Source organism: Erigeron canadensis, chromosome 8 (assembly GCF_010389155.1).
Source record: "Erigeron canadensis isolate Cc75 chromosome 8, C_canadensis_v1, whole genome shotgun sequence".
NCBI classification, from domain to species: domain Eukaryota; kingdom Viridiplantae; phylum Streptophyta; class Magnoliopsida; order Asterales; family Asteraceae; genus Erigeron; species Erigeron canadensis.
Genome location: NC_057768.1, coordinates 28,416,466 through 28,434,663, shown reverse-complemented (window position 1 = coordinate 28,434,663; position 18,198 = coordinate 28,416,466). Strand labels below are relative to the sequence as shown.

Below are 18,198 nucleotides of genomic sequence, written 5' to 3'. Positions count from 1 at the left end.
AAAAAAATAAAAAATTTATTTATTATTTGAATAGATTTTGTTAAGAGTCCATTTTTGAGTTTTATTTTAAAGAGATAAGAAACTTTTAGTTTTGTATTCTTGAGTTTTTGTTTTAAAAGAAATGAAAAGGAAAGAAAAGGAAAAATAAGATGTTTTGATCCCAAAACTTTCTTGCCACTTTTGGCAAAATTTGGAAGGAAAATTGGTGAAATTATTATTATACCCCTCAAACTTATATAAAGGTTTTAATTACTACAAGGCTATAAATGTAAAATTGTAACTCAAGAATACATTTAACTATCAATTTTCTTTTCTTTTCTTTCAACTTGAGAATGCTTCTTTTTTATATAATTATCTATTTTTTCTTCCTCTATCCAATCTTTTTTTTATTTTATTTTAATAAAAACTCTAGAATACAGCGTAAGGTTGAGATATTGTTAAATCAGAGTACATACCGAGTGAGATCTAGCAACACAAAATCGATCTCAAAACCATCAATCTCCCACTCTCACTGAACAACTGAAGACTAAACAAACATGGCGGCAAAAGCTATAGTAATAACAGTTCCGACATTGATTCTCTCAGTCGCCGGCGCCGCAATCTTTCTATTCTTTCTTATTTCCTCACTCTCGTCAACACCTCCTTCACCCTGTTCCTGTCCAACAACACCTTCAGCACCAGCCGTCGGATCAAATCTGCCAAAACAGATCTCGGCCACAGAAGAAGATATAAAGTGGGTCAAAACACAGATCGAAAATAATGGAATTCATATGCAAGATAATGTTCTTCGTAAGGGTATCAATCCTCGTACACGTGCTCAACAGCTCCAAGATTTGATCCAGTATGTTTCTTTCTTTTCTCTTTCTTACTCTTATATTGTAATATTGTATTATGCAATTTTAAGTGTTTTGAAAGAAAAAAAAAAGATCTTTTTCAATGCTTTTGTTCTGATTTATGAGTAGCATCGTACCCGTGATAATAGTTTGCCGTAACTTCTTCATTTTTTGTGACTTGTATTTTTAATGGGTGAACAACTGAACATAATATAGAGCGTGTCATATTTACCTGAATTAGGAATAGGATGATGTGGCATTCTGTGATTGTTGTTGCTTAATCTCAAATAGGGTGTTTATGCTTTATATAATACGAGTAGTATGTGGAGGTCTAGATAGGGATTGCAACTTGAATAATAAGATTTGAGACAACTGAATGATCAGCTGATTAAAACTTAGGTGAATTATGGATTTTTATATATAAAAATTGATTGTCTTGCATCTGACTAGTTACCTGGTTATGCAAATTTGGTTAGGTTAGCCCTTCTAAATACTTTAGTGTTTACACAAATATTGTAAACTGATTTTCGTTACTTCAGATTTAGTCACTTTCTTTGAACTCACCTCCAAACACCCTTGTATCGTTGGGTAAATTGGGTTTCGGTTAACTGGGTTAACATTTCAATGATTGTGTAGGATCGGTTTCTGAGCAATAAATCAGCCCTGTATTTGCCCGGACATAACAAATTTCTCTTTCGATTTATCCATATTGTTTGTCGGATTGGTTTTAATTTTCATCATATCAAGAACCAGAAAGCTTGAGAGTTCTTAATCCATGTTTGTATGTTTCATATAGACACATATAACAGGCTTAAAGGTGAGAAATAATAACGGGAGGAATGTGTGTGAATAAGCATTTAGGGTGGTTTCTAAACACTAAATAGAATGTGTAAGCCTTTTATATTTCTGTTATAGTCTGTTAATAAAGTGATATGCTTATGTTTCTAAAGAAACGTGAAGTCATTACATAAATATTTTGGAAGGTCTGTTTAATCAGTATTATAGCTATGTATTATAGTGTTCAAGATTACAAGTTCACACATCAGGGTCTGTAGCTTGAATTGATCATAAAAAGTTTGTGCGGATTGATGATAGGAGGTGTTGATATGTGTTTAAAAAGTAATTATTGATACTTCAGTAATAAGTTTTGAGATAATTAAATAATCAATTGCTCAAAACTAATAATAGGTAAATCTTTTGAACTTTTGGAAATATTTGATTTTCTTGCAGCAACTGCTTACAAATTTGGTATCAGTTACTTTAAATTTACGTATAAACAACCCTGTATTGATCGGATAAAAGGTTGAAAGAGGGAAAGAAAGAACAAGAGAGGGAAGGAATGTTTGTTAACAGAATGTAGAAACTTTATGTATTTCTACAATTAGTTCCGTACGAAACTTGAAGCCACTTGGTAAATTTCTACAATTAGTTTAGTAAGGAACCATAATTCAATAACGTTGCAACTTAAAAAGTGAAAATGGGACCCAAGTTTTGGTTGTAGCAATGAATCATGATTTATCTTTCGAACTCCCTACTTTGTTTCATTGGAGGTATGAATTATCTTGTATGTTTATTGAAAATAGTTGATAGTTTATGTTTTTGATTACTTATATAATTGAACTTCTCATAACTTTGAGTATCAGGCTATCAGCAGTTTTTCAATGTTTAATTGTAAGTTTGATTATGTTACTTCATATCCCCTATTAGGTAATTTGAGAAAGCAGTTCTTTTAAGGTGTGGTGCAATGTGCACCTTATTTGACCTTTTGACCATTTTTATGATAGTCTAGACAAGATGCCTCAACTTCATCCCATTTACTTGCAAATTTGTCAGTTTAGATTATGTCTCAAATGAAATGGGTCAAATAAAAGTTTAGCTTAAAATGGTTCAGGTTATATAGGCTCAAAGCCCCCTGAAGTGTAAGTTTAACATATAAAACCTCCGGATATCTAGATTTTTATTGTGATAATTTAAGTGTTGACTAATGAGGTTTACCAAGTAAAAACAAAAGTATAATAACTCCGGTTATCAACACATCCAAGTTATCTCCGGTTATCTTAGTCTATGTATATCTTATGAATTTAATTTATAATACGTATTCATTATATTTTTTTTTATAATTTCATTATTTGAGTTCCCCCTATTTGCATATATAGATGCATCTATATAGTCTCTATTCTCCATCCATTTAAATCTTTAAATCACATTATATTTAATTATTTATATACTACCTGTGCATTCTTTCTAGGAGATAATTTGGATGTGTTGATAAAAGTTTTCTCAACTTCATTTGATGTGAGAATGGAAACCATAGTTGTCAAAAGCGACGGCGAACTCAAAGCGCATAGACCCTTAATTGGGGCAGAGGCGAGAGGCGCAATAAAAGCACACGCCCAGGAAAAAAAAGCGCAATAAAGTCAAAACCAAACCAAATGCCATCTAAATAACACATAATGCATTAAGCCAAAAAGTTCAAGACAAATTGTTAAAAACAAAAAGTTCGAGACCATTGACAAAACTTAATTAAAACAACTGACTATGCCTGAAGTTGAAGGTAGATTATGTTGATGAAGGATGATCTGATAATAATGATGGTATATTCTGATTGATGTTGATACTTGGAACAAATATATGGACGTGATTTTCTCTTGGACACGCTGTTAGATCGTTTCTTGGAAAACCTATGGGTTTTATGGAAAATAGTGAGTTTGCCGCCTAATTTGTTGTTGGGCCTGGGCCTAGGGTTTCAGGCGGTAAAGTGTTGCCTCGCCGTCGCATTGCGCCTAGGCAGGCTGGGCGCACGCCTTTAACAACACTGATGGAAACATATTCATAGCAGATTCTGTAATGTGTAATGTTAGAACCATTCTTCATAACATTTTTAATATATAATCTGGAATTTTAAAAGGACAATACGTTATAACTTCTGCAAAATAATGATAGAACTCGCACAAACTTTTCACTAACGCCTGACCATCTTTACAGGTACAAAGGCATATCACACTATGAAGAAGAGGAAGCAAAGAACCATACATCTTTCCCATGTCCAGGCGAACTTCTAGTAGAAGAGCACCACAGTAACTACGGTGAGCCCTGGGCTGGCGGGCGAGATGTTTTTGAGTTTCTTGCAGAATCTTCCCAACTTGCCCCTGAATCACGGGTTCTTGAAATTGGTTGTGGTACACTTCGGGTCGGGCTACATTTCATTCAATACTTAATGCCAGAACATTTCCATTGCCTCGAAAGAGACGAGCTCTCTCTTATGGCTGCATATAGATATGAACTTCCCTCCCACGGGTTACTTCAAAAACGGCCTTTGATCTTAAAAGGGGAAGATATGGATTTTGAAAGATTTGGTTCGGGTTTTACATACGATCTGATATATGCTAGTGCTGTATTTCTTCACATGCCTGATAAACTAGTCTGGGTCGGATTAGAAAGACTAGTTAACAGATTGAAGCCTCTGGACGGACGAATCTTTGTGTCACACAATGTAAAGTTCTGTTCACGGTTAGGAGGGGACGAATGTAGTAAGAGACTCAAAAGCTTAGGACTAGAATATTTGGGAAAACATACACATGATAGCTTACTTTTTAATCATTATGAGATTTGGTTCGAGTTTAGAAGGTTTAAAGTGTAATTTATTTGGATCAAAGCAGTTTAAGAGATTGTTGTAGACTTGTAGTAGTTTGGCAGGCATTGAAATTTGTATTTAAGAATCTTTTCATGTAAGTAATGTGATACATTGATGTTCTTGAAGGTAAATGACTCATAATACTAAACTGGATTTCAGAATTTGGTATCATTGTTGCTTCTAAAAGTTCAGTACGCTTGGCAATAAGACGTGGCTTCTAATGCCTGTTAATAACACTAAAATATCAAAACTGATACAATCAGACAGTTTCTAGTTTCTACAATGCAACTAGATAATGAAATGTAGCACTTGCCAACAATTGAGTACTAAAATTCCTAACCAAATTGTACCTCAATAACAGACTACACTACTTGCTAAAATGAGATGCTGGAGTCCCCCATATGGTTATGCTATCATCCCCGCCACTCCTCAGCACCATTTCCGGAGATCTTTCTGTTGTAACTGACTGAATCATCACTGTCGGTTTAACAGCCGGCAACTTGACTGCCATTTCACCTTTCAACATCTTCATGACATCTTTCATAGTCGGCCTCATTCGATAATTTGGATGAACACAAATCAAGCCTACACTTAACACCTTTTCCATTTCAACCCTGTTAAACCTGCCCATCAAATTGCCATCAGCTGCAGCCACCAATTTTTTTTCCTCCCATAAGTCCCACACCCAGTCTGTTACCACGGCACCGTATTTATCCACAGCAGGTCGCCCAGATGCCACCTCCAACACCACCACTCCAAAGCTGTATACATCAGTTTTCACAGTTGGAACACCCGAATACACATACTCAGGTGCTAAGTACCCCATACAACGCGCAGACACAGTTAAATCATGTGTACGTGAACCATGTTCATATAGCTCAGCCATGCCAAAATCCCCTAATTTTGGCATGTAGTTCGAATCCAACATTATGTTACAACTTTTTACGTTTCTATGAATGATGGGCCGTTCACATTCTTCATGTAAGTACACGAGAGCAGAAGAAACGCCTAGTAGAATGTTTAACCGTGACTTGAAACTCAAATCATTCTCAGGGTTGTGAAGCATTTTGACAAGTGACCCATTTGGCATGTACTCATAAACAAGGATTAACTCGTTTTTTTCACAACACCATCCTTGAAGCTTCATTAGATTCTTGTGTCGTAATGAACCCACGATTGTTACAAACTCACTAGCAAATTGGCTACCATATGAGCCCGTTTTAAACCTTTTCACAGCGATATTTATATCAGTTTTGTACACGATCGCTGACACCCCTTCACCTATGATCAGATTCCGATTGAACCCTTTTGTTGCTGATCTAATTTCTGAAAATTTGAATCTTTTGGGCATTGTGTTTGTGTCCTCATGATATGTAGGCATTCGGGCTGGGGCTTCTTCTGGCCCATTTTGACCACGGTTCCGGGCTTTTCTTAAAACAAAAAAGATCACTACACCAACCCCAATCACAAGAAGCAGACCCAGATTATAGACCAACAATTTAAGAACCAAACTAAGAACCTTTTTACCAGAATGGTGATCACTTCTTAAACCCTGACCCGTTTTGGGTGCGGGCCCATTTTCTTGAACTAAACCCTCAGGAAAACAAATCAAACAATCATTCAACCCAACAGCTTCAACATCAAAATTCTGAAACCCGGATTCTGACCCAAACATCTTAAACTCCCAACTATTAATCATATAACTATCCGACCCTTTCCCACTAGAACCCGAAAACCCAACATACATAAAGCCATTAAATTTCTTCGAAAGATCAACGGGCGCCACAAGAATCGGGCTAACGGGCCTAACTCTGTCATACCCAACCCAAACTTGAACAACTTTTTTTGAACTATTATATTCAATCCAAGAATTAATAACTTTCCCGCCATTTCTCAAATCAACTCCATTAGTAACCAAATCAACAGAAGCAATCGAAAATATCGAATCTAAATCAATCCCAACATGATTATCATTAATATCACCAAAATTCTGATCATAACTAGTATCAAACTCAACCGCGAAAAACCCATAAGAATTAGAAGTACTAAACTCATCAAGTGAATTCGAATTCGGGTTCAAATCTTTTGGTAACCCAATACAGTTAACAGAGTAAGGTAAAGAAACCGAATCCGACGTTATAACGAATGCAAGTCCTTCACCAGGGAGACAATGTGGGATAATGGTGAAAGAAAAATGTGTGGAGAAAGAAAGGGTGGTGGTTGAGTTGAAACCGGAATCAAGAACCCGAACCGGGTTCTTGGAGAAGATCCTGCCTGTGTTTAACGGTGGGTTTGAGTTGCAGTTTGGGTTCGGGTTTTGGGTCAGGGAGATGGTGGTTTTGTTGATATGGGCTGTGCCAAAAAGAGTGAAATTTGATGAAGAAGAAGAAATGGGTGTGATGAAGAAGATGAAGAGAAATATGAGGTTTTTAAATTTCATGCTTGCTTTTTTGGTTGTTTTTTTTTTTTTTAATTTTTTGTTCATGGAAACAAGAAGATGGAATAATCCAGAGGTGGGAGAGACGACGTATTGAAGTGTACTTTTATGAGGTATTTGGTTTAGAAAAAATTCAGTAAAATTGGAATATTGTACAGGGGTTAATAGTTGCATTTTTATTTGTTAGTGGACCTTGTCTAAAACTTTATAATCAGCTCAATTTTATTAATTTTGGAGATTTTAACTTTAAACTTTAACACTCCATTATCAAGTTTTAAATAAAAAAAAAAGAAAAGGGATGATGCGATAGTGATAAAAATTAAAAAATAATAATATATAACATGCATTCTTATCCTTTGAAAATAAACTCAAGAATGTAGTATAAAGGATTCTAATCTGGTTTAGCATTAATATTGGAAATGGGTTTTAGGTTTGAAAGTAACCTTGTTTTCTTGAGTTGAATATAGGGAAGAAAAGAAAGTAAGTGAAAGTAAATAATAAAAGTTTGAGTTCTCAAGTTTATTTATGAAATGGAAAAGAATTGATTGTAAAAGATTTGGAGGAGTCATCCCTATACAATATACTCAGCTTTTTTTCCGCCCAAAATTGGGGCGATTGCAAAGGAAATCATCTCTATATATTGCGTAATTACTAATGTATCCTTTATCCTCTTATATAATACTCTAACTATTTATCTTTTTCCCTCCTCTAACTGAGTCTTCACTTTCTTCCTTTGGCGCCAAACAGAAAATCTCTTATTTGTCCGACAAATACAACCATTCAACTTTAGGTATTAAACATCTTTATCATCTATAGTTTTTTCTTGATTTGATGTTACTGTTTAGGTTATTAGAAGCATATTATATATGTATTTTATATTTTTTGTTTTCTTTAAACAATGTTGTTTGAGTTTAAACGTGTGGCATTTTAAATATTTATAACCATGTTTAGGATCTAGGAACATCATCTTGAATAAAGCATAACAGTTTCTGCTGCCTTTTTCTTATGTTCATATCGTGTCACATCCAAGTGCTCACTCTATGTCACAGAGGCACTTAAAACGAGTGCTGGCTCTGTTTGTTTTGAGAACGAGTTTTGGCTCTGCCTTTGTTGTGTTACTATCAAATTAGAGTTATATTCTTAAAGGGGTATAAATGTCAAATTGTCATTTTTCATTTCTTTTCTCCTCAACTTAAGAGCACAAAAAGGTTATATCTTCACTTCTTTTCCTTTCATTTCCATAAAATTCAAGAACATAAAATATATAACATCTTTCACCAATTATCCTTTCTTTTGTCTTCATTTCATTTCTCATATTTTCCTTTCTTTTGAAAAAAAACTCGAGAACACAGTGTAAGGGAGAGATTCCCTCAAGTTATCCTAACTCGAAGGATCAAGTTAAGAAGATCTCGACCATTGATTAAAAATCAAAGGTTAAGATTCAAAGATGATTATTGAATCTCACCCCTTGATTTTTAATCAAAGGTCGAGATCTTCCTAACTTTACCCCTCAAGTTATTACTAACTTGAGGGAAATTAAACATGATAGAGAAAAGGTATGATCGATTTTGATTATATTTGTTTAGTAATTAGTAAGGTTGTAAGGACGAGAATACTAGTAATGTGTTGGGTCGCGGAATGTGCATTATATTTGTTTAGTAATTAGTAAGGTTGTAAGGACGAGAATACTAGTAATGTGTTGTGATCGATGATTTTATCAAAAATTTTAAATGACAAAATACTCATATATATTCCTGATGAAAAATCATTTAGCAAAACTCTAGAAGGCTTAAAAGATACAACACAATCTAAAATTACATGATACAAAACTCTAAACTTATCTGAGTATCTCATGATTATAAAAAATGCAGAACTTAAACATAATTTTTAGGGATAAAGGCATGTGAGTGTAATCAACTATGACCAAAAGGCTATATAATGTACATATCTACTCGACTTACTATCTAGTGTAAACAACTTTGTTTTTTGGGTTATGCAATGTAAGCAACCTGCTACAATAGTTCAACACTCACCGGAAAAAATAAAATCGAGATAACTTTGTTGTTTCTTCGAATTAAGACTTGAAACTACCAGCAATCGACTCAAAATTGATCCCGCACAAACCCTGATCAAAAGTTTTCGAATCCAACACTCGCTGGAAAAAATGGTGATTCGCCGGAAAAATTAAAATCGCGATAACTTTGTTGTTTCTTTGAATTAAGACTTAAAACTACCACCAATCGACTCAAAAAGTGATTCCACACAAACCCTTGGTGATGGTAGCGGATATGGAGGCGGTTATGGTGTTGATGTTCACGCCGGCGGCTACAACTTCCAGCTTGCAACGGTATACCTTCCGGCGATCTGGAACCGGTAACTTTTGACTGGTTTAGAACCGAAGGAGCTCTCTTAATCATACTTGAAACTACATTGTAATCGAGTCCAGCTTGCACTAAACAATCAAATCTTTCCTGTAGTTGGTCTCCTCTGCCCCGAAACTTTTTTAGGGCTTTTGATAACTCATCAGAGTTTTCCATATAACCCAATCTTAATAAAAAGTTTTTTTTCTCCACAAATGTATTGGAATCTTGATTTTCTACTTATCCAATCTCTGGCTTAGTAGCCCAATTGATCAGCTCCAGAGGATTATTCTTTATAGCTTGACATAATTCATCTTTTTTATTTTCAAACTTCTCATTACCGAAATTGGCCCTTTTATAGTAGTGGAACCAAGAACTTCCATATGGGTAGCGATTATGCTTTAGGTGGATGATTGTAGCTTCATGTGGCAATTTTTTAATAAAAAAGAAATAAAAATTAAAGTGGTAACTGGTAACTTGACGACTAACCGGTTGCTTAAATTGCATAATCAAAAAAACATAGCTGGTTACACTAGATAGCAAGTCGAGTAGATGGGTACATTACATAGCTTTTTGGTCATAGTTAGTTACACTCCCATGCCTTTATCCCTAATTTTTAAACACATGCAACAATTTTTATTTTACTTTTTTTTTCCGCATCACTGCCTCCATTTGATCCACGTATGTTATTTGCTTTATTAAGTTTCTCGTATGGTATCTGCTTTAGTTTTGTATGAAATCTATAAGAAAATATATATTGAAAGATTTGATTGAATGAATGTCTTAGAATTAGAAATACTATGAACAAATAGAACACATAACCTATTAGGTTTCTTATTAAACTATCCCATGGTGCAAAGGAATCCCTAAGAGTAGTCACAACCCCCTCGTTCTAGCTCGTTCTCATGCTTGTTCTTTGTTGATGGACGAGTGCAAACCGATTAAACTATCCCCATGGTGCAAGGGAATCCCTAAGAGTAGTCACAACCCCCTCGTTCTAGCTCGTTCTCATGCTCGTTCCCTGTTGATGGACGAGTGCACACCGTTAGGTGTGGCTCGTCCATCAGTTCGTTTTCGCTCTTTCGTTCGTCTAGCGACGAGAACTCATTCATTTTTTTTTTGAATGCAATGTAACGGCCACAAGTTTTGAATTTCAAAAAAGTTACGCAACTAGTCCCTCAATGTAACAGCCAGATTTCTAAATTTTAAAAAATTTACACTTTTGGTCCCTATTTATCATATACATATACAAACCATTTACCTTTTTATTCTCTACTAAAAAACACACACTCTTCTAAGCAAATAATACATTCACAAAAAAACTATGGCAAACAACATACCAAACATGACCGTTCACGATGCAAAAATGGGCATATAGGATTACATGTTTCACGAGGATACAAATAGATCTGCAGTTAACAATGTCATTGAAAACTTGACTTCCAACGAAGTTGCAATCACATCTGAAATTGAACGACTTGAAGCCGCAGAACATGCTCGTAACGCAGTCAAAGTTGAGTACATTATTTATCTTTGGCAGCAGATTGACTGGCTCAATCAAACTATTTTCTAGTTTACCGCTGCTACTACCACTTTAAACGCCACTTTATACCACGCATTATTCTGGCAAGGCGCTATCGGTGGTGGTCGTCGTGATGATTACCCGACGACGCTACCGGGTCTCTTGAACCATATCGGTACATTCATCACAATGACGGTAACAGTATTGTGGATTTGGACTACTCCGAGTGTTAGTCTTATGTATGCTTTAGACTATGAGTTAGTATTAAGTGTGTTTATGTTTTTTTATTATTAATGTGTTAGTGTTAAGTGTGTTTATGTTTTAATAATATTAATGTGTTAGTACTATGTCTGTTTTATTTTATTATATTTGATGAAATTTTTAAGTGTGTTTTTCTAAAAAAATTGAAGTTCATAAGTTAAAGGGTTAAAAGTGTATAATTAAATAGATGGTAGAATATTGGGTTAAAAAGGTAAAAATAAATAAATGATAGGTCCTAGACTAATCCTGACATTATGAGTGTTTTTGGGAATTAGTCCTTGGGCTGATGTGGTGTTGACATGGACTAGTCCCTGTAGGATGAGTAAAGGGCATTGTGAATGCTCTAAGAACTGAAAAAATCACTACAAATCATCATATAACGTGGGTTATAAATTAAATCAGAATCAGAACCAATGAAATTGTTTTATGGCTGAAGGACTTATATAAGCATGTTTTGAGCCGATCATCGACCTATTTCCATTAAGTTCTCTAGTTAATAGATCAACTATTCCTCCCAACAAATAAGTTTAAGTTTCACTTTGACTCAAATCTAATAATGCATCTTAAAAAATGGATATTAAAAGGATTATAACCAATTATCTATACTCCATAATAAAAGAAACTGAACTCTCCTCTTTTAAATTTAAGAACTTGACATGTCTAATTTACCCTGTATCTTAATACATCCTTATAGAATGTGACTAAAATGTACTTTAAAAAATTTAGTTTCCATCTCTTACTCATGCGGAAACACATAGCAATAACCCTAATTCACAATTTGTCCCTCTTTTCACCCCTTTCACATCATACTGTAAAAATTTATCACATCTCCGGTTGCAATGAAACTATTTTGACGTTAATAACCACACCGTCACCAACGTTGTTACCGTTGGTGCATTGTGCTGACACAATCTAGTATAAATAGATTGAGTAGTATTTGTGAGATTTGAGACTTTAAAATCTTAAGGTTAAAACCAGATATACACAAAACACTTACCGAGTTAAATGACATGTAAAATAAGTAAATTGGAGTTGGGTATTAGAGAACTTAAAAAGGTAAAGACGTGTTTAGTTACATAAAACACCTCTTGCCATCACCACTTAGGTGGGTTTGGTAAAAGCTTTAGTCTCTTAGAGAAAAGACTAATTTTCAAATCCTGATAATGATGTTATAGAGTTGTTTATATATTAGTTTAGATATAGTATTTGTTGTTCCAAAAATATATAAATAAAACACCCATTGTTTTTCATTTTTGTTTTTCAAGAAAACATAGGAAAAAAAAAAACACGTTTAAATTATAGTTTTTCTAAAAATATTTTTCAAGAAAACATAAAACAATATTATTAATTTTTCCTTTTTAATAGAAACTTGAAAACGTCTTTTTTTGTTTTGTTTTGTTTTTTATTTTATATTTTCATTTACCATTTTCGCATTTATCGTTGAAATCAGATTTTGTTTTTCAAAAAAGGATAGATATAACAATACCTCTAAACCACAAGGACACAAATTGCAACATGCTCCCAAGCTTAACATAAGAATTGACAAACCCCTTTATTAATTAATCAAGAAAAGCATCTTCAGCTGTCGACCTCAATATCCAATTAGGGTTTTGCAAACAAACCCCTCTCACTTTCAATTCACACACTTGTGTGTGCAAAAAAACTTGTGAGTCCTTAATATTGTATCTATATTAATCACTTCTCTGTTTAAATTTTTAATCTTTCCTTTAATTTTGTTACATATATCTTGTTGTATTATAAAACTGTTGATAATTTGAATATTGATTTATTTATAGATGAAACTTTAGACATAGAGTTAAGTATTGTGTAATTGTTATGCTGTTTTCAATGAGGATTTGTGTTTTATTGTGTAATTATCGGATTTCGATATCGATATTGGTTTTAAGTAATGGAGATGATTGCTAATTAAAGTGGGAAGATTTGGAAATAGAAAGAAAGATGAAGGCTTTATATAAAAAGTATAAGATAATAAGATATATATAATAAAGGAAAAACAAGCCTTGGCATAAATTTATCTCAATTGCGAAGAAGCGATGAAAGTAACAAGCTTTTTTGGTTTTTATTGATTTTATGAAACTCGGGATCACGAAGAATTTGTTAGAACATAACATTGTTGGTTTGTTTAATTTTTCTTCTTTTCCAACTTAAGAACACGAAAAATGTAATGGTGTATTTTTTGTGTGTTGCATTTTCACAAGATCACATCTTGTATCGAGTGTTATAGCGTTGTGAAGGTCTTTCTTTGAAGAAAACAAAATTTAAATCTCGCTAGGTAAATTTGTGGGATGGCCAGGGAAAAAGTCTAGGAAACGGGCATGCGAATACTGGCTAGGCCGTGTATATCAGAGTCAAAAGGGTTGACATTTCCCTGGTAGCCTGACAGGGGATCCTTCTACATTTTTATCACATCTTGTGTCGAGTGTTTCTATAATTTAACTTATTTTGAATTAATTTTAACCACTTATGCGTTTATTTCCTTTATCGCATGCATTTTTTTATGAAGTTTTACTGAATTTGTCAACATGTTTACCATGTTTAATGCACTGGTTGTGTCATTCTTAAAAATAGAAATATATATGTGTTAGCTTCACTTGAATATATATGACTGTTTGGTTTTTGCATATATGGTTTCTACTTTGTAGTTCATCTTTCCTTAAGAGGATTTCAGCTACTTTGCAGTTCATCTTTTCTTAAGAGGATTCTAGAGTTTAATATAAATCTGAAGAGTTATAGTTTAACCTTTATTATTCCGAAGTGTTACTTAAATTACTTTTGATGGAACATGGTGATATATGTGCCTATCTATCCGAATAATGTGACACATACCTTACATTATTTTTGTTTCTTCATTCAGACGAGAAATGGTTGAACAGGACGAGTATCGTTGTTTCGTCGGGAATCTATCATGGTCAATAACTGACAGAGATTTGAAAGACGCTTTTAAGAAGTTTGACCATCTTATAGATGCAAAGGTATTCGGCGATTGTCAATTGGAGATGTGCCTTGTTTTTGTGTTGATATATGATAGACTCTTTCCATTTGTACACTGAATCGGTACTCCACATCCTTTCTTTGTATAATCCTACTTTTTAATGCACAATCGTTCACTAGATGGTATTGTCTATTGTGAATTATTGGGTTGGTTATTTTTACACACTTAAGTTGTTCAACCTTCTTAACATAGTGTTTTTTGTAAATTAGCTGGTTGGGTTGGGTAAAGTAAAAATGGGTTGGGTTTCTGTTATTATATCTTTTGTATTGTTGGTGTATATGATATGATGACAAAAGCTATAAATAGTTACTGAATACAGTAAGTTACTGAATACAGTAAGCTATAAACAGTTTGATCCATATCTAATTGATGTTTGTTCATTTGTCTCTGTATTAACATATTACAACCCACTTGAACTTGATCCATTTTTACATATATGGGTTGAAATCACCTCCTTTGTTAAAAATATCATCTTTCATGTCATCTTCTGATTTTTAAGAATAAGCAATTTGTTACCAGTTGATCTTTCGTAACCGTGTGAAGATCTGTGTCAGTACAAAGCCTAATTTGAATAAGTTGAACATGCGGAAACTGTTAAGTTCAAAAACTTCACAAACCTAACATGTGCTAACTCTCCAACAGAGATTCACGTCTTTTTTTCTATTTCAGGTTGTTATGGACAGAGCGTCTGGGCGATCACGTGGGTTTGGATTTGTTACCTTTGATGACCCAAAGTCTTTGGAAGATGCAATTGAAGCAATGAATGGAGAAGATTTAGATGGACGTAATATCACAGTAGATAAAGCTCAACCAAATCAAGGTTCTGGTAGAGACCGAGACAGTGGTCGGGATCGGGATCGGGATCGGGACCGGGACAGAGACAGGGGTAGGGATCATGGTCGAGACCGCGATAATGGTGGTGGTGGGCGAGGATCAGGTGGTGACTGTTTCAAATGTGGCAAACCTGGCCATTTTGCTCGAGAATGTCCATCTGGAGAAGGGTCAAGAGGTGGTAGCAGGTATGGTGGCAGAGATGATAGATATGAGGGATCCAGTGGGAGCCGTTATGGGCCTGACCGTGGTGGGGATCGGGATCGCTCAAGTGGACGGAACAGGGATTCCGGCAGTCGTGGAGGTTCGGGAAGTGACAGACCTAATCGTGATCGTTCTGGTCCCTATGAGCGCCGTTGATAAATTGTGCATCTCAGGTATTGCATTTTTTAAATGGTATGATGCTAAACATTTAGTTTTATTAGTGGAGCTGGCAAGTTGGGTGGTTCTGGCAAAGATGAAAAGGTAACCAGAATCAACCCATTCATATCCTTGTACCGCCCTTCCGTCCCCACCAAAAGTTGAACGGGCGTATGGACCCTTTGAATGGTTTGGTGGTTATTGTAATTATCGCTGAACAGGGGATACAATATCTGTTAAATAAAGTTCTTTAGCTGCAATCTTAGCACTAGTTTTTTATATGCATTTAAATTCATGAAACAGTAGGTGGAGAAAACAGGTGGGGTGGGTACCATCTAAATTTTAGGACAAAAACAGTTAGGCCAGTTTGGGTTTGCTTGCCAACGTTTCTTTTATCCTTTTTCGAAATTTGTATTTATCTAATATGCTAAAAGACCATTATTAAAAAGATACTTATTTTTCCTTCTTGTATTTAAAGAGATTTTGGAGGCTTCAAACACTTGACTATACTATTAGTGATTATACTTATTAAACTGGTTGATTGCTGCTTTGTATCCAGTGGGTTGAGTTTAAAAAGTAACCAAAATTTGAATGTATATAACTGGTTGAATGCTGCTTTATATCCAGAAAAGGAAAAGTCTATCAAATCATTCTTCTTTGTGGAGACTTTGGTTCTTGTAGTAATTTAGTTTTTGTGCGGATCTGTTCATGATTGACCTTTAACCCAAACTTATGCGCTTTAATCCTGCTTTCAAACTTGTCTGACCTGCACAACTTACCACCACTAGGCTTGTACATGTTCATATGCCAGTCTTCTCGTTTATATTGAATAGGTAAAAACAACATATTGATACATGTTCGTATTTCAGCTACTATGCAGTGAAGTTGAATCTAGCGACACAGGATCTTAATTGCGTTCAGTCTCAGTTTGGGTTAAATCATCAAGCTGGTATCTGCTTTATCTTTTTTTCCAAGTTTTAGTATATGTTCATTTTAGACAAAGTTCTCTTGAGTATTGAATGGATTGGTTTTAGTATAGTAGTTGTAGTTGCTGCTTGATTGAGGATCATTTTTCTTTCTCTGACACCATGTCACAGTTATTTAGTTTATCCAGTCTTTTTTTTTGTTTGTTTGTTTATTTCTTTTGTAAAAGTGATGGTGTTTCTTTGGAAAACAATTGTTTTGGTTGATAGTTTACAACAAACACCTGACATCTAGGCCACGAAGAATTTGCTTATAAAATTAGTAAACGTTTTAACAAAATTGTGCTTACAAACTTTTCTTTTTAGGATGACGTGCTATTGAGGATCTTGCAAACAATACTTGTCCATAGATTAAAAAATTTATAAAAAAAATAGATTTGGTTTTGGAGTAAAATTATTTATTGATTGACATATTCAGCTCTTCTGTTCAATGATTTGTCTGACCGGCCCATTACATGACCCATCCATTAACTGACCCGCCTCATGGCAATGTCATTTGTCCGGTCTGCTAATTTCAAATTTTGAAATCAACTAGATTCTATTTGTTTTTTTAAAATGACTTCTAATGTCATTCTTTATGTTTTATGCTACTTGGTACCATTTCAAGTTTATCAGAAAGTTAATAAATTCAAGGATTATGGATTTCTGAAACAAAACTAATTTATCATAAAAAGTTAATAGTGGAACTCGACAATCAATTATAGGTATCTCATTCTATAATGTTTGAACCAAATGTTAAGACTATCCGCATCAGTTCAGAATATCATTCTAACAAACATCCTAATCAACAAACTACGTCAGTTTTTCATCCATCCTTCCCATAAACACTTTTTACCCACAACAATAATATATTCATCCTTGTTACAAACAAGCAAATAAATTTCAAAGTAACTTTTGCTTTTACCTTTATCTCTTCTCATTCTTCTCTATCCTTCTCTACAAACAACCATAGATGGACGTCCTTCATGTCACCACCCACATCAATAGTCTTTCTAGAAACACCTTCCATGTCACCACAAATTTCCTATGGACATCCTTACTGTGGATGGTCTAAAAGGAACTACAATCCGTCTATGATCGCTACTATATTCCGATTGTAAGAAAATTCCACATTCTACATCATTAATGTTCCATCAAAAACGGGATGGACTCAATTCTAATCTTTGTTATCAAGTTTTTATTGAAAGTTGATGTTTGACCAGAAAAGGTTCTGCTTATCTAAACTCAACTTAGATCTAATAGTTTCTTATTCACTTTGTCGAATAGTGTTTTTATTTATTAATCATTAGATAGGTGCTTATTATCATTGGTTTATGGTAATTTGTGAGACACGTTATCTGTTTGGTACTTTGGTAGGAAAATTTTAGACTTTCAATTACCTCCCTTAAACGTTTTGAGAACCAAGTGTTAACTTTAAATCTTAGTTGTAAACCATTTGATTGTATAGTCCGAGGATTGCTGATTGATTTTTATTGGTGCTGATATTGTTAGATTTAGGGTTTTTGTGCTCATGATTTTGCTTCTACGTTTAGATTTTAGGTTTTGTGCCAAACCCGTTGCCAAAAATAAGGTCCTGGTCAACCTAAGATTTTGATTTTAAACACGATTTTGGTGTCATGTTTGTGGCGTACCGATGCTTAATACATGATTTAGGTTAAAGATGTTTCACGACGCTTACAAATTTAATCAAGATTATATGTTTGGATCACTTTTTGTGGTGGTAGGTCCTGTTGGTGTGTAGTCATTATGTTCATAAAGATGATATATGTGTGAAATTGTGAAGAATGGGGAATGAACGAATTTGTACAAAACCCAATATGCTGCTAGAAGCATGCTTCTTCCTCACAAACTCCTCCCCTCTGAAAGTCATGGTGGAAAACATGCTGCTAGAAGCGCCCCTTATTAATATACTCAAGTACTCAACAATAGCATGCTTTTAACTTTTGGTGTATTCTATAACATAA

The 18,198-nt window shown here is 34.3% G+C and overlaps 3 protein-coding genes across 3 annotated transcripts; 2 read left to right on the top strand and 1 right to left on the bottom strand.

The window, feature by feature from the left end:
- The first annotated feature begins 458 nt into the window (after window positions 1-458).
- LOC122579135 lies at window positions 459-4,592 on the top strand. The gene is made up of 2 exons (XM_043751244.1): window positions 459-841; window positions 3,819-4,592. Exons 1-2 carry the CDS (start codon window positions 537-539, stop codon window positions 4,471-4,473), a joined length of 960 nt encoding a protein of 319 aa, XP_043607179.1. The 5' UTR covers window positions 459-536; the 3' UTR covers window positions 4,474-4,592.
- A 242-nt stretch (window positions 4,593-4,834) lies between these two features.
- Window positions 4,835-6,907, bottom strand: LOC122610559 (L-type lectin-domain containing receptor kinase S.6-like). The gene has a single exon (XM_043783537.1). It carries the CDS (start codon window positions 6,905-6,907, stop codon window positions 4,835-4,837), a length of 2,073 nt encoding a protein of 690 aa, XP_043639472.1.
- A 5,696-nt stretch (window positions 6,908-12,603) lies between these two features.
- On the top strand, window positions 12,604-16,389 carry LOC122578182 (glycine-rich RNA-binding protein RZ1A-like). Its single transcript, XM_043750088.1, has 4 exons — window positions 12,604-12,713; window positions 13,923-14,040; window positions 14,730-15,268; window positions 16,121-16,389. The coding sequence occupies exons 2-3, from the start codon at window positions 13,930-13,932 to the stop codon at window positions 15,249-15,251; spliced, it is 633 nt and encodes a 210-aa protein (XP_043606023.1). The 5' UTR covers window positions 12,604-12,713; window positions 13,923-13,929; the 3' UTR covers window positions 15,252-15,268; window positions 16,121-16,389.
- Window positions 16,390-18,198: the final 1,809 nt, after the last annotated feature.

Coding starts and splice junctions, on each gene's coding strand:
- LOC122579135 (XM_043751244.1), top strand. CDS start 537: ATGGCGGCAAAAGCTATAGTAATAACAGTTCCGACATTGATTCTCTCA. Junction 842..3,818: donor CAGCTCCAAGATTTGATCCA/GTATGTTTCTTT, acceptor CCATCTTTACAG/GTACAAAGGCATATCACACT.
- LOC122610559 (XM_043783537.1), bottom strand. CDS start 6,907: ATGAAATTTAAAAACCTCATATTTCTCTTCATCTTCTTCATCACACCC.
- LOC122578182 (XM_043750088.1), top strand. CDS start 13,930: ATGGTTGAACAGGACGAGTATCGTTGTTTCGTCGGGAATCTATCATGG. Junction 14,041..14,729: donor ACCATCTTATAGATGCAAAG/GTATTCGGCGAT, acceptor TTTCTATTTCAG/GTTGTTATGGACAGAGCGTC.